The sequence below is a fragment of the Ambystoma mexicanum genome, chromosome 1p, assembly GCF_040938575.1.
Source record: "Ambystoma mexicanum isolate Mex_15411 chromosome 1p, UKY_AmexF1_1, whole genome shotgun sequence".
NCBI lineage: Eukaryota > Metazoa > Chordata > Amphibia > Caudata > Ambystomatidae > Ambystoma > Ambystoma mexicanum.
The window spans coordinates 754,944,855-754,970,423 of NC_090921.1; the positions used below are offsets into that span (position 1 = coordinate 754,944,855).

Here is a 25,569-nt window from a genome sequence, read left to right on the forward strand (position 1 = left end):
GGAAATTTGCTCAGGCTGTAAGGAGAGACAGTTATCATACTATGAATGTGACTGTTATATTTGTGTGAGGGACAGAAACCTTTTGTTAAGAGTTTATTTTAGGCAGATAAATCCTTGTCATAGTAGTTATAGTGAGGCATTTAGCCAACCTTTTGAGTGAATAAAATGGCATCTTTTGAAAAACCTTCACAAAGTTGTCCACCTCACATTTCTGACCCCTCACATATAGTGTCAGTGGTGGGATAAGAATCAATTGATACAAATTGGGGAACAAATTGGGGAACAAGTTGAGAAAGTTAGCAAAAGAGCCTCCACTCCCACTATAGCTACTAAGTAATCATTAGGTTCTGATATATATAATAGTAGACTGTAGTTAATTCAACCAGGAGATAGGGCCTTGATCACCACAGATTTGATTCATATTCCTCCCAAGGGTACTGCCTTGCCCTTAAGTCAGATCTAGCCTGGTGCTATAGCCTAGATGTATTGGCAGGAGTGATTGATCCAGACTATAGAGGGGATGGGGGATGTTATAATAGTGATGCAAAACAATGGAAAGAAAGCATACCAGGTTAAAGCAGGAGAACGGATTACCCAAGGAATATCAGAGAAGGCTATGTTTCCAAAACCAAAAGAGGTTACGAATAGTGTTCAAACTGGAAGAGGAACTCAAGGTTTTGGGGAAGCAGATCTTGACCCAGTGGTAAAACTTAACATAGAAAGAGACAAGAGTATTCCTGGCTTAGCTTTTGTACAACATAATGATACATTATTAGCAGAAACCTTTAATCAGGTAACAAGTGAGGAAGAAGGGAGGAGAAAGAATGGACCATTTTTTTCTAAAAAACAGATTATATAGGGGTGATCTAGATTCCTCCGGTACTCCCAGAACTCAAACTGTGATTCCCAAAAGTCATATAAATATTGTATTGGAAATGGCCCATGCTCATTTCACGGGGGGACATTTAGGGACAGCAAAAACACCAGCTCAAATTGTAAATAGATTCTATTGGCCAGGCATGTACGCAGATATAAAGATGACAAATAATTATTAGTCATTTTAGACTATGCAACCCATTGCCCTGAAGTCTTTCCACTACGCAACAATACTTCACAGCAGATCATGAAGCAGTTACTTCAATTGTTTCCTGAACTGGATTTCAAAAAGGAATTCTGACTGACCAAGGGTCCACTTTTATGAGTAAACTCATGGCAGATGTAAAAGATATTCTTCAGATTAAAACTCTACGAGCCTCCATTTACCATCCTCAGACAGATGCATTAGTAGAAAGATTTTACCCAACTCTGAAACATATCTCAAAGAAATGAGTAGCAACAGATGGGAAAAAGTGGGATATTATGATGCCATCTGAGCTATTTGCCATCCGAAAAACTCCTCAGTCATCAATGGGAGTCTCTCCCTTTGAGTTATTGTACAGAAAAGAACCCAGAGATGTACTGGACATGCTATGTGAGACCTGGGATCAAAGGGAGAGGGCTAGTATTCCCTTATACCAGACTGCCCAAAGACTAAAAACATATGACAGCAGTTTGGACTATAGTACAAATATGGCATGAGCTCAGGAACATCAGAAAGAGTGTTGTAAGAAGGCTGTAACAAGATTTCTTTCGGTAGGCCAAAGTGTATTGGTTCTACTTGCTTCATCTGAAATAAGATTCTTTCTAGATGGCATGGACCATACAAAATTTTAAAACAAATTGAACCTTATAATTATAAAGTCTCTCAGCCCGACCGAAAAATCAAAACTCATATATACCATATCAATTTACTTAATGAATGGAAGGAAGACCCATTTAAAGACACTTCAGTCATATCACCAAGTGTATTATCTGAAGAAAGTGATGCTAATCAGTTCATTTCTACTGAGTTACCCAGAATAATAAAAGGAATATATCATTACATACATATGCCTCCTGGACACGTAGTTCACCAGAAACCCTATAGAATCCCTGAGAGCAGAAAGCAAATTATCCAGGAAGAAATAGAGGCTATGATAAAAGCAGACATTATTGAACCATGGCAAAGTCCATGGCCTTCCCCTATTGCATTTGTTGCAAAACCAGATCATTCTTAGAGGTTCTGCATTGATATTAGGAAGGTTAATGAAGTGTCAAAGTTTGACAGCTATCCCATGCCCAGGATAGATGATTTGATTGACAGATTGGGGGATGCCATCTATCTTTCAACCATTGAGCTAACTAAAGATAATTGGCAAGTACCAGTCAATTCAAGGGATAAACCCCAAACCGCCTTTTCTACACCCCTTGGGTTGTTCCATTTCAAAGTGCTGCCTTTTGGGTTATATGGGGCCCCTGCTACTTTTCAGCGACTAATGGACCATGCTTTGAGACCGCTTTCACCATTCTGTAGCGCCTACATTGATGACATTATCATCCATAGTAAAAGCTGGCCTGAACATATGTCACATACATACCAAGTCGCCCGAGCATTAAGGAAAGCTGGACTCACAGCAAACCCAAAGAAATGTCATCTAGCTAGAACTGCTGTAAAATATTTGGGGTTCTTTGTAGGGAATGGACTAATTCAACCTCAGACTGAAAAGGTCAATGCTGTTATGGAAACTCCATCTCCAAAAACCAAAACGGTGCTTTGGGCCTTTTTAGGCCTACTTAGTTACTATCAAAGTTTCATTCAAAATGTTTCTTCCATTTCTGCCACTCTTACTGTTAAACTTAAAAACGCAGAACCACAAAAACCTAAGTGACGTCCGGAAGACCAAATTTGATTTGATCAGTTAAAACACATTTTGTGTAGCGAACCTATTTTGAAGGTGGCAGACTTCAATAGACTGTTTATCTTGCAGATTGACGCCTCACATATTGGTCTTGGGGCAGCACTTGTCATAAATCGCACACAACGTTTCCGCTATTCCCTTTGGTACCGACACGCCTTCTGGAGTAGATGCGAACATCGGTCTAGTTGTTTGGCATGCTTCATCCAATCAGACGGCTCCGCTCACGGACCCGGAAGCCTCTTAGTAGAATTTATTACACTTCACAAGTCATCACCCAAAATCTATGCTTAAAAGCCTATACAGTCAAGTTTTGAGACTTAAACGCATAGTTTCAGATCCAGCAGGCTAGACACCGAAAGCAACAGACTATTTGAGAAATTCACAGCCAGGGGCTATCCTGATACCATTTTAGAGGAAGCCAAGAAAAGATCTGGACAGATCAATAAAGAACAACTGCTTGTACCTAAAATGAATTCTAAGGAAACCCCACTACTACACATCACCAAATATTCAAGATAGAGCTTTCAGATAGGCAAGTCTATCAGGAAACATTGGAACATTCTCCATAATGATCAGACTCTCAAGGAACTCTTCCCCAAAGCTCCCATGATTGCCTTCAGACGTGGTAGGAATCTTAGGGACACTCTGGTAAAGGCTGAAATACCACCTAAGGATAAACAGTTGGTTTTACAAACTAAAAAAATGGGTACCTTCCCATGTCTCTGTTGCTCTCACTGCAACAGTGTCATCAAAGGCGACAAGATTATTCACCCATATATTGGAAAACAGATCAAGCTACGGCACTATGCCACTTGTATGTCATCTGGGGTGATCTATGCAATTAAATGCCCATGTTGGAAACTATATGTGGGTCAAACTACAAGACCCCTCAAAGAACGTCTCACAGAACATAAATCGAACATCAGGTGCAAGAATAACAAATCACCTCTCTCCAGACACTTTATGGATAACAACCATACGATTGCACAACTCAAATTCCAAATCCTGGAAGTAGTTAAGAAACCCTATAGGGGTGGAGACTATGCCTCTATACTCTCCCGTAGAGAGAAGTATTGGATCCACACACTCAATACACTACTGCCCAAGGGTCTTAACGATGAATTTTCTCTAAAATGTTTTTTCTGATATGCTTCACTATTGCCTCTCACTACACTTTAGCTCAATTTGCACCTGTAGGATTTCTGTATATGGTTCCATAACCAGTTTTTAGACTTGAATACAGTCATTGACTCTCCCTACAACATTATGTGATTACACATCTCCAAAAGTACAGCATTTCCACATGACACATATTTTAAACGCTAGGTTTTGTGAATGAGTTGCTATGTATATAAAAAAAATTTATACATCACAATTGCTGTAAATTCAGAGCCACCACACCGTATCCCAGATGGCTGGATTCCATGGTTAATTTTGTTTACCCTTACTCTTTACCTGACCACTTGCCTCTCCAATATGTGGCTACCTTTGTTACATGCACATGCACATGCACATTGATACCCAGTACCTCTTAAGATGGCCGCCGCCTTCTCTGCTGAGTTGAATAGTAGTTTTCATTTACAATTCTCATGTCAGTCCGTCAACTATTTCGACGCACGCCGGCCTCCCTGACCGACGCTTTCCTCGAGGGTCCTACGCTTACTTAGAAGCGCCTCATCCATAGCAACAATCTCCGCGTTCGGAAATCTTGTTCAGACGAACGCACGCGACCCTTCTCAGTCCATGCGCATTGAATGGAATAGTGACAATTGGCACACCACATACAGAGCGCAGTAAGTTTAACTATTGAGATGTGGCGAGATACAGTATTTTTTATAGCTTTCACTACATACGAGTTATGTGTTCTATAATATACCGTCTTTGGACTTTTTGCAGACTCTGCTATCTGTACATTAAGGCTCCTTGAACTCTGGCTGTCAGCCTGTCAAGTCTCATTCCGCATTACATTCGGTCATTTTTAGAGACGGACCGGCATCTCATATTGGTGAGTGTTGGTCTGTGCACTTGTTAACCGCCGATATGCAACTACATACGAGTTATGTGTTCTAAAATATAGCGTCCTTGGACTTTTTGCAGATTCTGCCATTTATATGTTAAGGTTCCATGAACTTTGGCTGTCAGCCTGTCAAGTCTCATTCCGCTTACCATTTGGTCATTTCTAGAGTCGGACCGCCATCTCATATTGGTGAGTGTTGGTCTGTGTACTTGTTATCCACCAATATGCCACTGTGTGGCGTCTCGTACTTAATTGCTGCACTTTTTTAGGCCCTTTAGTCCACCGTACTTCTTCCTTTACGCTGGATGACCCTGATGGAGTATCATCCATCTACACCTTTCGAAACATATTGAGTGGTTCTTCCCACGCATTAGTACAGAGGACTCTTCTAGTCTTGGTGAGTGCTCTTCATTTATCTACAGTATACCACCTCCTTTATTGCCTACATTTATTATTTACCCGACATCAAGCCATCCTTTGTTTAGGGTGTTGGTGGCTCTGGATATGATTGAATAGTATTTTGGGCCATGTGGACCGCCCTGAACTGTTTTTTCGCTCTACCAAACAGATGTGAATACCATGTCGCTGTTTTTAATCACCATGTCATCAATGTATGAGCTAAATATTAGCTAAATATTAGCGCTATATTGACAATGCAGACTATGGGCGAGTTTTTTAAAAAACCTGACTGTATTTTTGTTTATTCTTGATTTTCAGTGAATGGTTCACTTTCATTTGGGCTCTTGATGAAGAGAACACAATTCTCGAAACGCGTCAGCCACTATCAAATGAATTGAACCTACCCTGGCCTTTGCGTTTGGAATAAAAGAATTTGTTTTCTTTGTTATCTGGATGTCATTACTAAACCATTGCAAACTATCTTGCCTATTGAAATCTACTCGAATATATATCTACCCTGTCCATTTAAATGTCTATTAAGGCGCCGTATTGACGCACATTCAAGGTAGTGCAGGGGACGGGAGGGTTCCGTATTGGATCCTCTTTTTTTCTCTTTGTCCTGGGTGACCCCTTTAGTAACCTCCAGAAATCCAGCCCTGGATAATTTTGACACCTTCCTGAGTCTTATGAAAGAGATGTTCGAATGACCCAAAACCCTGTACACTGCTCAGGGAATCCTACTCGACTCTACCCAAGGTACTTCAGATGTAATGGCTTATGTGACAAGGTTCAAACATTTGGCTGACGAGGCGGGTTGGCCAGAAGACACTTGTGTTACTCTATTTCACAGAGGATTACAGGCAGAGCTTAAGGACAAACTAGCATGTGTTCCTCAACCTAGAAGCTTCGCAGAATTAGTAATGTTGTTGTTACAATTGGATAACCGCCTACAACAGCGCAAGATGGAAAAGAAAAGACAGAAGATCACTCAACCATATCTGGAAAATGCTCCTTTGTCATCTTCGATGTAAGGCGTCATCAGACTCGGAAACTATGCAGCTAGGGGTCCTCTATCTGAAACAGAAAGACAAAGGTGAAGAAATCTGGGGTTGTGTATGTATTGTGGCAGTAAGGGTCATTTGGTAAAGGAATGTCCCATAGCCCCAGCTCGGCATACAGGAGATGCCATTTCCCATCGCTAGTCATGAACCAGGAATGGAACGTTATTTAGATTCCCTTTGTAATGTCAAAACTTGAGTTATCTACTGGTGATACAGCTCTCTTGTCGCTCAAGGTCCAAATCACTAATAAGGAAGATCGGGAATTAGTTTTTCCCGCCTTATTGGATTGTGGTGCAGCCACAATATTCATGGACCTCTCATGGGCCAGGAACCACCGGATTGTTATTTTTGAAAAGAGACTGGCCATTCCAGTGGAAGGAGTTGATGGAGTTCCGTTAAGTTCTGGCCCAGTACTGTCTCAGACAGAATATCTGCTACTGAGCATCGGGAACCATTGTGAGATAATATCTTTTGACCTGATAATGACAGTACATTATCCAGTCATCCTAGGAATACCTTGCTTAAAAAGACACAACCTGTATATCAATTGGAGGGCAGGAACCGTATCTTTAGCATCTGAAGAGTGTGTCCAGAACTGTATTCATAGTTCATAGGATGCAGGAACTAAGGAGCCCAGTCCTGTGGCCATGCACAACATCAACTCGCTACCTGCTGAATACCGAGAATATGCATCAGTCTTTTCTGAGAATGAAGACTTTCAGTAACCCCCTCACCGGGATGAGGACTGTTCAATCGAACTACAACCTAACATGACATTACCTTCAGATAGGATGTTTGTTCTGTCAGAAACCGAAAAACAAGCACTTCGGATCTACTTAGACAAAAATCTACAAAACGTATTGATTACGCCTTCCAAAGCTCAAGGAGGCGCTTCATTGTTTTTTTGTTCCTAAAAAGATACATCGGAATCAAGACCCTGTTTGGATTTCAGGGGTTTGAACCAAATTGCCAAGAAAGACAAGTACCTGTTACCACTGATTAAGGATATCCTGGAAGCGGTTAGAGGAGCAAAGGCTTTTCCCAAACTCAATCTCTGAGGGGCCTATCACCTCATCAGGATTAAAGCTGGAGAAGAGTCAAAAACAGAATTCAGAACACCATTCGGATTGTGTTAATATAGAATGATGCCATTTGGCTTAGCGAACGCCCCAGCCGTTTTCAGCACTTCATTGACAGTGATTTGCTGTACACTACTGTGATAGTGTACCTGGATGATATACCTGTGTTTTCAACAGATCCCTGTCTTCATCAAAGACATTTTTCTAGAAGTTCTTCATAGACTGTGGACTCACAAACTAAAAGTCAAACGGGAGAAGATTGTCTTCCACGTTACCAAAGTTACCTACCTGGGTTACATATTATCTGATGCAGGAATAGCCATGGATCCAAGAAAGGTCGAGGCAGTTCTGAATTGGAAAACACTCACTACTGTAAGGCAGAGCCAACAATTCCTTGGTTTGGCCAATTTTTAATCGCAAATTTATTGACCATTTTTCCTTGCAAGAACAACCTTTGGCGAAGCTGTTACATAAGGGAGTAAGCTTCCTTTGGTCAAAGAAACAAGAGAAGACCTACAAAGAATTGAAGAGGGCTTTCACCTAAGATCCTATTTTGTGTCAACCCAACACCACAGTTCCATTTATAGTAGAAACTGATGTCTCGGACACTGCAATAGGAGCGGTTTTGTACAGAGACAGAATGACATGATGGAACATCCTGTCACCTACCTTTCTCGTTCCCTTACGATCAGCGAAAGCTACTGTTCAGTGCTCGAAAAAAGGAACTTTTAGCCTTGAAACAAGCATGTATGGAGTGGAGGCATCTTATGATGGGGCTAGGTACCAGGTGGAATTCTAAACGAATCATCGCAATTTGCAGGCTTTACAAAACTTGACATGTCGAAACAGTAGACAAGCAAGATGGGCATGCTTCATTGCACAATATGATTTTCGGATCACATATATACCAGGAAGTACAAACACCATAGCAGATGCCCTGTCCCGGAAACATCCCTCTGCTTCTCAAAATGCCAGAACACCTGAAAAATGGTCACCATTCAGGCTTTTTGCTTTTGAGGTGAACACTTTCCTTCAACAACTCCTGGCAGAAAACAGAAACATTCCACAGGAAAACCCTCCTGTTTCAGGATTATATTCTCAACAAGGGTATCTCTTCAAGGACACGAGGTTGTAGGCTCATTCTCTGCATCTTGAGAAATGTGTTCTTCAGTTATTTCATGATCATCCTGTGTCGGGTCATCGAGGGGTCACCTGTACCAGGATGGCTGTTTCCCGATATTTTTGGTCACCCTCATGGTGAAAGGATATGGAAGACCATGTACAATCGTTCGTGGTTTGTGCCCAAAACAAACACATTCCACAGAAAACTATGGGACAACTGTTGCCTCTGCCATTACCTACAACACCCTGGGATGCCATAGAAACAGATTTTATCGTGGAACTACCTCATTCTAATGGCATGACCGCTCTAATGGTAAACGTAGACTGCATCTCCAAGATGGCACATTTTACATCATTGCCTAAGTTACCAACAAGCCTGGAGATGGCCAAAGTATTTCTTCACTACATATTGCGCTTACATGGTCACCCATCTTCGATTGTCTCGGATAGAGGACCTCAGTTCATATCTAAGTTTTGGAACCATACGTGCAAATCATTGAACATCAAACAGGACTTGTCCTTTGGGTATCACCCACAGTCCAATGGGCAAACTGAGCGGACTAATCTAGTCCTAAAACAATATCTGGATTGTTTTGCCACCTCTACTGACGTCAACTGGGCTGTCCTGTTGCCTTTGACGGAATATGCTTATAACAATACTCATCACTCTTCCATAAAAACAACTACATTTTTTGTGGTCAAACTACATTTGATGCCTACCAGATACCCCAATCCAAGAGATCCAAGTACCCTTGGTAGATCAATGGGTTTCAGAACTCCAGTCTACTCACGACCTTGTGAACCAACAACTCACTCGATACAGGGTTTCCATGAAGAAGTTTGCCGACGGACGCAGACAGGATGCCCCTTCATGTGCTATTGGTAATCTTATTTGGTTGGCATCTACCTCCCAACCTAGACATTTGGTTCCTTCCAAATTGTCACCTAGGTATTTTGGTCCTTTCAAGATACTCTGCTGCATCAATCCTGTTGCATATGTTCTGAAGTTGCCATCCACCAGGAAGAGAATCCATCCTACCTGACATACTTCCCTGCTCCGTCCCTATAAGGGTAAACCAGATGATCATGCGGTTCCAGCTCGACCCCCTCTGATCACTATTGAGGGCGAGAAAGAGTACAAGGTGGAATACATATGTGATTTGCGCTTCCGTAGAGGAGCGCTACAGTATCTTGTGCACTGGAAGGGCTATAGCATTTGTGACAGGACTTGGAAACCATCTCGAAATGTTCATGCTGTTGTTCTTGTTCAGACGATTCCATCGCCTGAAACCATTAAAACCTGGCTTTGACAGTCTTGGAAGGGGACATGCTGTCATGAATCGCGCACAATGCTTCCGCTATTCCCTTTGGTCCCGACACGCCTTCTGGAGTAGACGCGTAGTGCGGTCTAGTTGTTTGGCATGCTTCATCGAATGAGATGGCTCGGCTCATGGACCCAGAAGCCTCTTAATAGAATTTGGACTTGGAGCACTCGTGTTGTAACTAATTTCCTCTGTAAGTTGCCTGGATGCTGTTCGTGCTTGTTCCTCTCCCTTTTCTGCTTAAATCCTTGTCCCTTGTTCCTGGCTTCTCCTTGTAAATTTGTATGTTAGTCTGTTCAATAACCCCCCTGCTCGCTAGTTCCTGGCATTCTTGATCTGTCCGCCTGGCTTTCTGTGTCTGCCCGCCAGGCCTTATTGGACACTACTTCATGGTTCTGGAACAGCCTTGGCATCTAGATCTCAGTGGAACTACACTACTACGATCAGAGGGGATTTCTGCCCCAGAGGGTTTCCCCTCTGATAAATTTAGACCCACCTTGGAGGTAGCCCTTGTGGATCATATTGGGGTTTCAGACTTGCTGCTTCCAGAGATATGGTCTATCTCTTCGAAAAGAAAGACCCACACCTCTCGGAAAAGAAGACCCCCGGAAGCAGGAGGTAAGGAGATCGGCGTCAAGTGAGTCTGACAGTACTAACTCAAAAATCATGACGGCATTGAACATCCTATCCTCTATATTAGTAGGAAACTACTTGCCCGGGGAAAGAATTACGCTACTCTAGATTTGGAAGCCTTTGCCATCAAATGGGCTATAACATACTTGAAGTACTAATTATCAGGTCGAAAGTTCAGATTAATTACTGATCATGCTCCCCTCAAATGTTTGAGTTTAAGGAAGGATAATGCTAGAGTAATGCACTAGTTTTTAGGTTTATAGCCCTATGCTTCTCTGTTGAGCATTGAATAGGAAAAGAAAAAGGCAATCTTGATTTCCTTTCACGATTCCCAATAGATGCTGAAAAAACAATGACATTAGGGCAAGGGTATGTGGTGAATCATAAATGATTCCCCCATTTTATGTGGCCAAGGAAAGGCAGACACTTTCTGATCCAAACCCTGGGGTTGGTGTTCTGAGGCAGGATCACAAGAGGGGGGAGTAGTTCAGGAGGAATGGGAAACTCCCTTGTTCAACTTCCTCTGAGAACCCAACCTTCTAATGTCCTATTGCAAAATAGAAGAAGTTAGAAAAACAGATTTTTGCATTATGGACTCCAAGTCCCATCATCCCCAAAGTACTGGGACGAAGAAGAGGGCTGAAGAGGAACAAAACTGCAAAGTGCAGCTTGTTAATGTAAATGACCCACACCTAAAGAAAAATGGGAGGCTTAAAAGGCCGCCTCAGATGCAGTCCATGAAAAAGAAGAAGAAGCAGAGCAGTAGCCGTAGGTGGAGGAGTTGTTAACGCTCTATGTTGCAGCAGAAGCAAAGACTGGAGGAGAAGGAAGACACCAGGACCAATGTTGAGTGTCGAGCACTAGCCGGTCCTGAGAGGGTCTTCACCTCCAGAAGCCTTATTTCAGAGGTCACACCGCAGTAAGCATCAGAGAGGGAAGCTTGCCCCCGGGAGACCTGAATTGTAGAGGCTGCGCAGCAGGAAGTGAAAGATTGAAAGGTTTCCCCTACAACAAGTCTGTATCTGGTAGCAGACGAGCACCGGAGAGCCTTCGGAGCAGAGGAAGCTCTGTGTGCGAGTGGTGTGGGCAGCAGAAAACTGGAAGTTGCAGAATGACAGACCGCGAGGAGCAGCTGAGGCAGAGGACTTTGGAGCAGCAAGGGAAACGTACGCGCACACCATACCTAGTGAGTTCACTAAGACATTGTGACACCAGTGCGATTCGTGACCGCTCGCGTGCTCAGAACAGATACTTTAACAACAGAAAGCAAACGCGGAGACGGAAAACCATGAAAGAATGCAATCTTGAATAACGAACTGACAGAAAGGAGAGGACAATTATTTCATAAAACGAAACTGACTGTGATTTTAAGCATGCAGGTTTGTTTGAAAGCCAGAAACAATAGGTGATAATACTTTCAGAACCCAATACAAAGTACCCTTGCCCAAGTCAAAAGAGAGTTAAAACAAGGCAATTTAAAACCAACATATATTGCCAAAGTCAAGAGGGGGCAAATAAACATCCAAAGGTTTGTAAAGTTTGTTGCCCATGTTTAAAGAAGTACATAAATATAGCTGATGAAAACCCACATTGTCAAAGCCAAAGAAGAGAGTGGGATCATATTATTGTCAGTATTTGGATAATGAAGAAGTGGGGAAACAAGATTGCCAAGAAGGCTGCCCTTCTGGTAAAGGATATTCAGAAGGACTGGAGCATAACTTGCAGAGGTTTTGGAAATCACAAAAGTGTAGTAAAGAGCACCAATGTGAATCTTGTCTTACCTGAAGAAATTCTTAAAACATGCTGGTGTGAAGCAAGAGACATTGCGAAGTTGTTTAAGCTGATTTTACCAGCAGAAGCACTTGTTGTTTGTAATTTTCTGGCCTGGCACCAGGTCAGAGGTTGTGGTAAAACGTTATCCTGTTTGGGCAGAGTGTATACCCAAACAGAGAACTTTGAAGTAATAGGCCTGGCATGGGAGTAAAAACCAGGTGTAATTGAAGTAGTACCCTGGCATGGAAGTAAACCAGGTGGAAGTTGCTGAAGTGCAACTAAGTGGTGTTATTGAATCATCCTGACAAACTTTCATTGCTGAAGAAAGTGTTGTATAAACTGCTGCAGAAATGTATAATTGTTTCTAAACAAATATGTATTTGCAGAATAATCCTGACAAAGACAATTTATGTACATTCTACTGAATTCAGGAATTGCTCTGGATTTATACAAAGAAAAAAGTTTTCTTTAATATCACAAGTGGAAGAGAAAGACATCTTGTTGAACAATCCTGAAGCGTTGGACATTTTTGTGGCTAAGTGGAAATCAAAAGAACTGCATTGTAACTTGGATACAAGACAGGATTTCCTTATTCCTTTGCAAATGTTGAACAGAATTCTGCTTAGATTAGATGTCCTTGCGGCTGGCCATACGTGGGTAAGACCAATAGAAAAGTTAAAACCTGGATAATCGAACACCGGAGTTGCCTGAGAAATAAGACAAAGCACCCATGGTTAAACATTTCATCACAATGAACCATGGCCACAAAGATTTCACATGGGCGGTTCTACAGGTCATGAAGGGGAGTAATGCATATACGCAAGAAAATAGACTGTTAAAGAAAGAGTAACAAAAAATATATATGATGAGAAGTGATGTTAATGGACTGAACGAATCAATTGAGTGGCACAAAATATAAAAAACAAATATTGATTGAGCCATTGTGTCTCCCTAGCTCCTCTAAATTGATCACCATTCTTCGACTTGAGCACCTTAATCTGAGGACACTACCAACTACCCTCGACAGAACCGGCCTTAACGACATTCAGAGTTCACCCCAGCCTTTATGAGTTTTCATTTGGTTAGCGGATACGTGTATACCCCTCAAACTGATGTATTAATTTACTCTTTAACTCAACATGGAACACTGTTTCTAGCACGGTGTATGGCGTCATACTAGCTGGTTGATCATCCGGCCCCTTCACAACTAACTCTGTTCCAAGATGGTGCCCATTTTCGCATCACAAGCGATAGCAAACAACAAAGGACTAAAACACTCCAGCTTGCATAGGCAACGGGGCCGCTGGCGTCTTTAGTTACACAACCGCCCACGCGACTCTAACAAATTGAACGAATACATGGACACTGATGGTTCCACATGCGACAGATGGCAGCAAATTGATCCAAGCACATTTGAATAAGATCTGCATCTATTAAATAAAATGTAAACATAAGGTAAATTTACGGCTTGACAGACAGCATTCACTGTATCATCAATAGTCTGGTTTTACATGTTGTACGATGGACTACTTAAAGTTCCCCTCTCCGTTACCCTTGCAGTGTCTCGCTCTGCCACCCCCATTGCAGCGAAGCACAGCTCGACAACGCCGCTACGGGATTCTGAAAGCATAGTGATTTACTCAGCCTTCAGCACCTTGCGTAAGGTAATGGAACCATTCCAACTCCTGTGTTCCTTTCTCATACGAATTCTCGTTAAATCAATCTGTATTACAGAAGCAATAGTGGTATATCCTTATGGCTGCATATTTTATTACTTTCATAGGCACCTTGAAATGTTCCTGTGTGTCGACCCACGAGCGACTGGATGACCTTCGTCTGCTATGATTTGGTTAAGTACAGTAGCACTTTAAATGTGACTGAAAATCCATTCGTACACTTTTTTTTACAATTGGCAATTGTGGATTATTTAAAAGCCCATAAACAACGATCCAAGAAGTTGTTCGCCCCCAAAAGACACCTACCAAGGTAATATAACCTGTGGTTCTAGGTTTATAGTTCGTTTATAGAACTGCCAGAGAGTATTTAAGCTTATTAGCTTACTCTTTTTTTCTTTTAATTCCTGACAGGTTATGCTTGTTTTAATCTCTATCCCAGCTGATTGTGCTGAATAGGAATTAGATGTGGACCCACTCTCCTAAAGAATGTTCAGTACTAAACTCCTTAAGAACAGAAATATGTTGAGATCACAACCTATGTAGTGTAACAGAGGCACAAATTAATAGTACATGCTAACCAATTAACTACTGTATGCACTGATATGTTATTTGCATCATTCATTTTGGTTCTCGAACAGTAGCCATGTATTGGTTTTGTTTGTATTCCTATAGACCATTTTTTTTTCCAAATGCGAGCACCTTTGTGTGCATTGATTTAATACGATTTTAAGAATTGTTTGAAACTATTAAACTTGTTTTTTGTGAGTTATTGTTGCATCTTGCTACCTTAAAAAGTGTAACCTTTCACTTTAGTACTATATCATCTTTATTAATAGTCTATTCTACCCCGGAAATAGACAGAGTTTACACTACAAACGTGTGTTTGACTAGTGTTAACCGGGATTCCTCATATATTATTAGCAGGAGAGTTAGCCAGCAAGGAAACATCTGCATTCGATACTGACGGTCTGCCATCATTGCAAAGCTCCTGGCACATCCTCACAAAAAAATAATCTAATAGGAAATAAAGTCCTGGTTTGCTGCAGCAGAGTTATTTCGACTTGCTAGAGTTCTGGCAGGTTCCCTCTCATTGGATCGGCTCTCATTATTAGTAGATTCAACCATCATACATTGGCCGCCATTTCTGATGAATAAAATTGGTTGGTTAAGAGGCTGCTCTGACTCTCCTGTCTTTTCAGATAGATAGAGGCCCGTGTTTTGGAGCTCATTCACTTTTGCTCCTTAAATTGTATTTAGGTGGGTTGGCCCTGCTCATGTTACCGAAAGCTAGTGTGGACAATGAAAAAATTAAAGAAACTGTTCTTACTGGCCTTTATCAATTGCGAGTGCTCGCTAACACAATCACTGTGTTTGAGCAGTGATTCAGCACTGTGGATACACAGCAAACCACACTTTTTCTCCATGCTCCATGTGACATGCCTGATAATGAGGCTGGGATCTCAGCAGGTATCACAGCAATTAGGGTCATCCGGCAACACGGCAAACCACACCTTCTCTCTGCATTTCCACACTATTATGTGATATTGTGACTAGACACACTGACTTAGAGAAGCTCCATTTAGGACATCCTCAGATCCAAGGGTATAATCCAAATACATAATGACAGGAAAACTGCCATTACGTGGATCCAGACATAATTGCGGAGCTCGCTGGAGAGGGGCTTGCCCATGTACTTAGGCATGGGTGAGACACCCACGCAAGGCACTGGACAGTATTATGGACTCATGGCATACAGCTTGACAAATAGTATCTACTTGTGGTGTTCCCCAGTGGTCTAACCTTTCTCCTTGGCTTTTCAACCACTATCTAGCACCTCATGCCCACTTTCAATGTTATGTGGATGACACGCAGCTGTCTTTCAGACTCCCCTCAGCCGCCTCTTCCCCTTCTCTCATACCAGACTGTCGGGCCACAATTCAGAAATGGTGTGCCGCTAATTATCTCTGCCTTAATGCCAGTAAGACTGAGATCCTCCTCATTGGAACACCTGCTCCCTCCTTTCCTCTCTCTCTCTCTGGCTGTCCACTCTGGGCCCTCTTCCTGCACCTACCTGTGAGGCTAAGAACTTTGGTGTCATCTTAGACTCCATCCTCTCCTTTTTTCCTCACATCTCTGATGTCTCTAAGAAGTCAAACTATCAGCTGCACCTCCTCACAGGTATTCTTCCTTTCTTCACTTTCCCTCAGAAGCTCACTGTTTACAGAGCTCTGGTCCTCTCTAAGCTGGGCAACCGCAACAGCCTTTTCTAAATCTGCCTGCCTCTCCTCTCCGACCTCTACAACTTATCCAGAACAGCACTGCGAGACTTGGCCTTGGCCTCAAGCCCAGGGATCGTATCTCTCCAGCTCTGAAATCTCTTCACTGGCTCCCTGTGGCAGCAAGTATCAAGTTCAAGACCCTTTGCATTGTCCACAAGGCTTTCTGGGGCCTGGGACCACACTACCTCCAACTCTCTCTCTTCCTAGATATCTCCCTTCTCGAGCTCTCTGCTCATCCACTTCCAACTCTCAGAGGGTCAGACGCTTTTCCAAGCAGAGTGTTGGGGGAGGGATTGCTCTCTTCGGCTGGGGGCCTCCCTCGGGAACACCCTCCCTGCCTCTCTTAAACTTGAGCAGGACCACCACCTCCGGTTCCGGAAGCGACTCAAGACCTTCCTTTTTGCTTCCACTTTCTCTCTTCCACTCCGCTACTGATGTCCCGACTGCTCCACGCACTGGTCACCTGGCTACCCGCTGAACCAGGGCCCAGGCTCCTGCATGTCCAGTTGCCCTGTCACTGCCTCTGGGCTCCCCCAGCACTTATGGTCTGTATCTGCAACCCTACAGTCCCTCCTCTCTGCACTTATGAGTCACTCGCTGGCTACACGTCTAACCACAAACCCCCCTCGGCACTTCTCCCCTTCCACTTCCCTGCACTTACTCGATCTGAATTACACAGGGCATAGTAAGATTGTTGTTTTGTCCTCCCTCTGTTTCCCCCTCCTTGTCTTGACGCGCCTATGAAACACTTGTGTACAGGCGCGTTATAAATGCCATATCATATCATGTCATATTATAGCATAAAGCAAAAGAAGATCTCAACTATGTTTGGAGAAAGTTAGAGATGGAAGAAACATTGTAACCAGTGAAGGCTCATCGCCACCCAGAAATTTATGTCAGGAACAAAATACTGAGATGAAGTTGAGGATTATTAGTGGACATTGCTCACTTAGTTTAAGGTAACCCCCCCCCCCCAAAGGTGCCTCAGAGAGTGTGGTTCCAGGAAGAGTCTTGGCCCTCAATCAACAAAAGTAGAATCAGTCTCTGGGCCTCATTATGACCCAGGCGGAATGGGTTTAACGGTGCCGGTAAAGGTGCCGGCGCCGTTAAACCCATTCTGCCCTATTACGAGGTTCCCTTCCGCGACCCGCTCTGGACGTCTGGTCAGACCAGACGTCCTTTGCGGGTCCTACGAGGGGACCAGTGAGCACAACGGGCCCGTTATTAGCGGGCCCATTGTTAGCTCCCTCCCAATTCCCATTGAGCCCTAACATTTCAGCAACGGTCTGTCAACCTGCTGAGCTACCCTGGTAGCCTTCTACTGTAGCGCTTGCCTATGGATCCCATAAGGTACTAAAAAGAAGCAGCATGAAAGAAATGTTTAAACTATTCTTGTGAACAAATCTAGGTGAGTTTACATTGACTGCTATATCTTGAAACCTAGGCCTTTTCCCATTATTCAGGAAACTCAAAACTAGGTCTGCCTTACCCGACTGCCATAGTTTGAAAATTAAGCTTTCTCCAACTATCTGGGAAACACGTAGTTAGGTGTGTCTCCCTAGCTGCTATACTCTGACATCAGACCCACTACCAGCTAAACAGAGAAGGTAATAGATTGTCGGTGGATCTCAGTCTCAAATTAATTTGAAGCTCAGGTAAGGCCCTCTCTCCCCGTCCTAACCAACCGACCACCAAGTGAGTTGCTCTCACTGCTACGCCTAGAAACTCAAGGCCCTCTCCACTTTGTGTCCACCTTACAAAGGAAAGTGGAACACTATGACTCTATCTCACATTGTGGGTAACTCCACTGACACCCTTCCAGCGAGATAACCAGAAGCCTCAACAACAACCCTAGAATCCTTTCAAACCTGGGACTCCCCTTACTCCATTCCCATGACAAACTAACTGTAGGGTAATTCCACTACGGCAGCCTGCCTCCCCTTCTCTGATCACCACCCCACATATCAAGCCACAAGACTGTCCAGATTACACTGTTATACCGATAATCACAACACAGAGAAGCCAAGAATCACTGCAATCCCAACCCGTAAGGAGCTGCACGTGGGCTACTGCCCCTGCAACTTAAAATCAAGCTTCTAAACCAACTAACCCCAAAGGACAGCAACATGCCATGACACAGAACAGGACGATGGCAAGGAAAAACAGGACAAGGTATAAACCAAATAGAATCACACCATGACTCTCATCCATTAGACATAACCACAAACACACACCCACAAACACGGTGGGCAACAGAACAAGTGTCACGAGAAGAGAAAAATCTCTATACCTTACACCATACCCCGCAACTGGCAACCCACCATAACTCAACACCACCAACGTCGCCAGACGCACAGAAAACATACCGGAACCACGCAGGAAAAGAACAGAAACACACAGAAGGAAGAAGACCGAAATTGGCACCCTCACTACATATACCACAAAAACACAAGGGTACCTTCATCAACCACAACAGAATTTAGAAGAGGAACTGGAAGAAATCAACAACCCAATAGTTAATCTAGCAGACCTACTCGACGATGAAACAGATTGCACTGAACAACTACTACAGCCGAGAGCACCATGGAAACAAACCAACCTGACAACCACGAGACAAAGATGATATTAAAAAGTCATCTGAACCAAGCCAAAAGGACCCACTGCTACCTAATAAATGCAACATCAATGTCAAAACATGCCAGAGAGATTTACGACCTACTGTGCGATGGCGGTATCGACAGCCTTTTCATCATAGAAACATGGCTAGACGACAGCTACAAAATCACACTACACAGCTGCCTACCCAACAATTTCAAGTGATCACAGGTAAACATAGCATACAAGGAGCATCGGAAAATAAAAACAGATGAACCACTAAACATCAAATACTGCAAATCCCTAATCTTTCACTTGACAGTGAACACCAGCTTGACACAATCTTTGCCAACAAAAACCTTATCACCACTGCACCCCCAATATAGATACTCTGGAGCAACCACCTCATCATCCCATTTGTGAGGATGCTACCTACTAAAGCAGCCAACTAGCCCAAAGAAATGTATGACTGTCTTGAAAAGAAACTGGAAGACCATCAAAGGTAGCAACTTAATAGAACAACATGAACTCACCAAACCATCAACCACTAACCTGGACGAAGCTGACCTCTATGGAAAAACAGACCGACTTCATAAATGGATCACCAAAACAATCAACAGCATCTCCCAGGAAAATCTTTTCACCCCATCACGAAAGAGAGTAATGGCTAAATGTTTTACTCCCCTCCTTAGCGCCATGAAAAGAATAAGAAGAAGGTGGAATTAGAATGGAGGAAGAAATACGACCAGGCAAAAAAAATCACAATATCAACGACAAATTCGATCATACAAAAAAGAAATTCCAAAGGCCAAAAAAGAAATACTACGACAACTGAATCACCAAAGCCACCAACACCCAAAAAGAACTGTTCAACATCATAAACAAAATGAGGAACCCACTTGGTTGCAACAACACTCTGGTACCCTCACTGAAACTATGCAACAACCTTGCAGACCATTTCAAAAATAAAATCAGCGACATCCAACGAATCATAAAAAACAGACCAGTCAATCAAAACACTCAAGCCACACCCCCAACCATGGAACGTCAGTACAAACTCCAAACCTTCCCCCAAATATCAGTAGAGGCATTTGCCAAGCTGATAATAAATAGCAACAAAACAGGCTCCTATATGGACCTCTGCCGTCCAGACATATACGAATCAATGCTTGCACAGGGCACGACTCTGAAATGCTACAGAAACCTTTTTAAGCTATCACTCCCAACAGGGAAGGGACTGCGATCATTGAAATTGGCGTACATCAAACCACTCCTCAAGGACACGGCAAGCAACGTGGAAGACCTTGCTAACTACAGACCTATCTTAAACATCCCTACCCTGCAAAACTACTTGAAACCTATGTCTACAGACTAACACAGGAGCACATAGAAAAACACCAGCTGATAGACCAGGCACAAGTCAGCTTTATAATGAAGAGGGGACAGAGACGGCACTCCTCTCAATCTGGGATGATCTAAAGACAAACGCAGACTCCGACACAAACTTAGCTCTGATACTACTGGACCACTCTGCAGCGTTTGACACAGTCAGCCACGTCATCCTCACCAAAAGACAAAATAGGAATCACTGATTTAGCCCTACTCTGGATTAAATCATTCCTAACTGACAGTATGTTAACCATCTGAATTAAACCTTTTAAATCCACTCCAAGTGACACCAACTGTGGAGTACCACAAGGATCGCCCCTATCACCACTACTCTTCAATATCTACCTGACCCCATTAATCAAACCCATAAAAAGGCACGGTTTTAAGTGCTACAACTACGCAGACAACACACAAATCATCTACAAAATAGAAGACGCACAAGAAGAAAACACAATGCTGGAAGACTGTCTACAAGAAATCGATGAATGGATGAACACAAACAGCCTCAAATTCAACCCAGGCAAACCAGAAATAATGGTTTCACCCAACAAACCAGGAAAACAATCACTACATCCCATTGCCCACAGCACTAGGAACAGCACCAACGCCACTGAACAAAAATCAAAAACCTTGGAGTCCTAATGGACAACAAATTAACACTAGAAACACAAGCAAATGCAATAATCAAGAAATGCTTCTTCCTCCTGCACACAGTAAAAAGGATCCTTCCATTCCTCTCCTTCACCCATAAAACACATACCATTATCTCCCTCATCATGTCCAGAATAGACTATGCCAATAGCCTATATCTCGGAATGCCAGAACATCTGCTAAAGAAACTCCAACGTATCCAAAATGCAGTGGCCAGACTTCTCCTCAGACTACTACGAAGGGACCACACCACCCCAGCGCTAAAAATGCTACATTGGCTTCCTATCAGACAGCGAATCACGTTCAAAACAATGTGCATAATGCACAGAGTAATCCATGGTCAAGGAGCGTAATTCCTACAAAAGAAAATTACCATTCACCTACGGACAAGACCACTCAGATCAAGCAAGGAAATCCGCCTAGAACGGAAACTATACTCAAGAAAAGAACATGGGGGAGGGGGGGTTGTCATTCTCCCACCTGGCAGCAAAAACTTGGAACACCCTCCGTAGAGAACTGCTGTTCCCAGGGGTAGTAGGGAGGAGGCTTTCACCACCTCATGCCCACAGACTGCTAGACAGCTACAGAGGAAAGCCATCGCCATGCGCAGAACACAGCAAAACGAAACGTTACAAAATGCCCAGTACACAACACGCACAGAGATGCTGAGCACAGAAGTCCTAAGCAATGAGGTAAGAAAAAAGCCCACTAACCCAACCCTGAAACATCAAGTTCCACATACACCTCTTAAACACTAAACAAACACAACCTATTATCTGCACAGCAATCCGCATGCACTTCATTACAATACAACAAAACTAACCACACAGTCCCGCAAAACAGCACATGGGAGTCCACTAAGCCTTAAAACGCACCCACGCTCAGCGCACGGGTAAAACTGAACTGAAGCTGTCAACAGGACATCAAAATCTCTCGCTCTACCTCTTCCCGCTATGCCCTACTAACCCATCCTACACTCTTAGCTTTCAGATCTGCCAGAGGACCACTCCGGTGGTGATAGCGCGCGGTATAAATGATCGTTAACATTAATATTTCTTTTGAGATGAGTTCAACTGCCAGCTCTCCCCCCTCCTCCAAACTCCATCCGATTCCCCACCCCAGCCCAGCCCTTGTGGGATCCCCTTTTACATTTTTTCAGTTTCCACCACTGGCTGAAGCTGAAAGAGACTGAATTATCCACGTGCTGGTAATGAGATAATAGAGCTTGCCATAAAGCGTACGCATGTAAAAAAAACATACAGGGTTGTGTTTTCGTATGTATGATGTTATACCTGGAGGATTGTGCCTCTCCCATTACAGCTGCCAGCCCTCTTTGCTCCTCCCCATTTGTGCCCCGCCCCGCCCCACTCTTACATGTGGACCCAAGTGACGCCCCTCCCCCGCTGCCTGTGAACCCACGTCGCCCCCTTAAATTGGAGACACCAAGCTGTCTTTATCTGTGATTTAAACGCCTCACGAACAGGAACAAGGCTAAGTATTACTGCCTTTGGTCACGTGATCGAAATGTTTCCATAGCAATGCCGGCTGCGTCCTGTCCCTCCGTTGCCCCTGACAACCAGCAACCAACCACCTCATCTGACGACTGAATCCGCTGTGGCCAACATGGAGTCTGCTCTGGAGGCCAGCGACCACGGGGCCCTAGACTCGGAGCAGCTGGAGAGGCTTCGACTCTTCAAGGTTAGAAGGGGTTTATGTGGGTGAAACTGGGACCTGCGGGTTCGGTGCGAAGAGTAGGAGAAACTAAGATTATTGCTGTCCCATTGTCAAACAGCGAGCCTGCGACAAGCAAATGAAGGGGAGCCAGCAAAGCCCATCAATGTAAACGCGAACCGTACCTGGTTATATTGACCAATGGCAGTGTACTGTAGCTTGATTGACTGATGTGAGTCCGGATCAATACGATCGGACTGGGTCAGAACCTGGAATTGAGTCCCTGTTTGCCCCACAATGGAAAACGTCTTTTGTTATTTACAGAAATACCAGCCACTCATTTATCGGGTCTCGAATTGTCCATCCAATTAGATGCCGCAAGGTAGATTATTTTGCTTAGATGGGAGTCTGGTGCTGTACTCTCGGCTTCCATTATGGGCGGTGTATAGTGCGCCAAATATTGCAGAGATGTATCTGAATTTAGAGCAATAGGATGCCATCCAGGACCCCGAGATCCCTTATCCAGAATACACGACCCTTATACATACCGAGTCTAGAAACTCGCTCTCCACCCCATGTCCCAGTACTTACCTAGGAGACACAACCCTCCATGACAGGGTCATATTCCCAGGGCTTCAAGTGGGACGAGACAGACCCCCAGCAGTCTCTGAAAACATCTCTCCGAGCTGGGGCGCTGCTGGGGTTCCCTGATGCCCCGGCAGCCCCAGCAGATTAGTTTGTCAATTTCCACATTTTTTTTCTTCTAAAACCCGAAGCTCTCGCTAATTCGCTAGAGCTTTTTAGCTTCCCCAAAAAATGCCTTTTCAGCCATAATTGAGGCGTCTGCCCCCTCCCTGCGATCTACTCACTCCCCCGCCTGCTTGGTGGGGCCGGCGTTAGAATTATGGAAGAAAATGTAGCTTCTAAAAGCCAGTTTCATTTTTTCTAAAGCCTGAAGCTCCCATTGAAGCACAAGAGCTTCAGTTGTTAGAAAAAAAATGCCTGGGCCTGCCTTTTGTTCCATAATGGTGGCGTAGGCCTCCAGAGGCATCCCTATAAGTAAGAGGTGTAGCGATCACATCTCTAAGTCGAAGGGACGCCTGGCAGGTGTCAGCGCCACCACTAAGGAAGAAAAGGGGTGGTGCGGAGTCACCACTTTGATCAAGAGTAAATTGGTTGCATTTTTCTTACCTCATTTATTAACCGCATACAGGTAGATAGTGGGTTGGGGTTAGTCAGAGACGTCATTTCACCAAAAGGCCAACGGTAGCGGAAGTGACATTACACGACACTTGGCCCATTGATGTCATCACAAGAAGTGATGTAATTTGATCCCACCTTCAAGTGACATAACAGGAAGTGATGGCAAACAACCTTCAGATGCGTCTAGCACCCATGTTTGCAGGCGCTCTCATTTTAGCCAGATATCAGAACCGAGGAACAAATTTGTCCACAATCACAAATTTGGGGAATGTCATTTTCCAGATTCGACGTGGGGCCTATATGTAAAACATACATAATGCACTATTTGTAACAGGGTAACCAAAATCTCTAACTCAGGCTCCAGCTAGTGTATGAAAAAGCTCTAGATCAATAGACACAGAAGTATGTGTTATCTGTGGCGTTACTGTGTTAAACAAGCCAAAAAAGCATTGACCTGAGGAGGCCTGCGCCGCTGTTTACCCAGGAGAAAAATGCTGCACCAACAAGGCCTGAAAATTAAATCAGTAAGCAGGATTTAGAATCAATAAAATTCCCTGGTTATAAATGTATGTATGAGTCAGCTACCACTACGATAGAAAAAACCTAACAGACTGGTCTGTGTGGACACAGGGGAGTGCACCTGATAATGTTATCTTTGCTGGAGTATAATACCTGGAAAAGGTTCTTTCAATATACCCAGGACCCCCCATAGTTTTTATTATCTAAGCGTAATACCGGGTGCCCGAGGACTTAAAAAAAAAAACACCTTTTAATGTAATATCATTGCTGCAGACATAAATCCATGGCACCACACAGTTATTTTAAATTGAAAACACCCACAAGTTGCTTCTCACCCGGGGACTCGCTGGCAGACTTCCAGGCATGCACTGCACACTACACCTTTGTCAGACCCAGTGCTGCCCAATGGCGTAGCACAACATCTGGTGACTCCCCTCTGAGCCAGGCTGTGGGGGCCCCCCAGGCTCCTTAACAAAGCACAGGGCACACCACACCCCGGGCAGGTCCCGCCAACCACGTGTGCGCAATGTCCACAATGATTATGCCTCTGCAGGGACATGCACTACTGCACGTGAAAAAAGTACATGTTTTTTAATCAAAACTGAAATGTTTAACGTAACAGAGAAAGGAGGGGGCGGTGCCTGGCCCACATATATACCAGCCACAAGTGGTGGCTGGTGAGTTGTTTTTTTGGAGGGTGGAAATTATTTGCCACAAGTATGTGATTGCTACCAAGCATAGCGAGGGAACCTGAACTAACGAAAATGGGTTGGGGGGGAAGAGGGGCTTCTTCTCCCTCCCCAGAGAACATTTTTTGAATAATGGTGCATTACACAGCACACTTTCTGTGAACATGTGGGCAAAAGACCAACAATTTGGGTAAAAGGCCAACCATCGGTTTTGTAGGGTGTAAGTTAAATAAGGAAAACAAAGTACAATAGATGCAAATCACCAAAAGTTCATAGGCATTTCCCAATGCATTATCATGCCGGTCCCTGCAATATATGCCAGTATATCAAAAACGTTCATGTTGGCTCTGCCCATACATTTCCACGCTGGCTCCACCAACATATGCTAGTATTCCCATATAAGAGCATACTCATGTTTGCTTTAAGATATTTTTTATAGTATCATTACTGGCACTTGGCACAAAACTGGCTCTGCCAATATATGCCAGTACTCCTATGTAAGAACATACTCCCATTGATTTGGCCATTAAAAGTGACATGTCACAATATGAAAACCTATCCAAACTGGTTCCAATATAAGCCAGTCTGGACCCATAAGAACACTTATCATGCTTGATTCATCATAGATGCTCAGTTAATAAAAGTAATGCTACAGTAAAAAATATACAGGCAACTACACCAAAACATCAGTCTAGCAAGGTAACACTACTAATC

At 43.6% G+C, this 25,569-nt stretch overlaps 1 protein-coding gene across 1 annotated transcript in view; it reads left to right on the forward strand.

Annotated features, from left to right (window-relative positions):
* The first annotated feature begins 22,220 nt into the window (after positions 1-22,220).
* Positions 22,221-25,569, forward strand: part of RIIAD1 (regulatory subunit of type II PKA R-subunit domain containing 1) — a 136,772-nt gene continuing 133,423 nt past the window's right edge. The window contains exon 1 of the mRNA XM_069650707.1: positions 22,221-22,471. Coding sequence (XP_069506808.1) covers positions 22,397-22,471 — 75 coding nt within the window. The 5' untranslated portion in view covers positions 22,221-22,396. The remainder of the gene's footprint in view (positions 22,472-25,569) is intronic.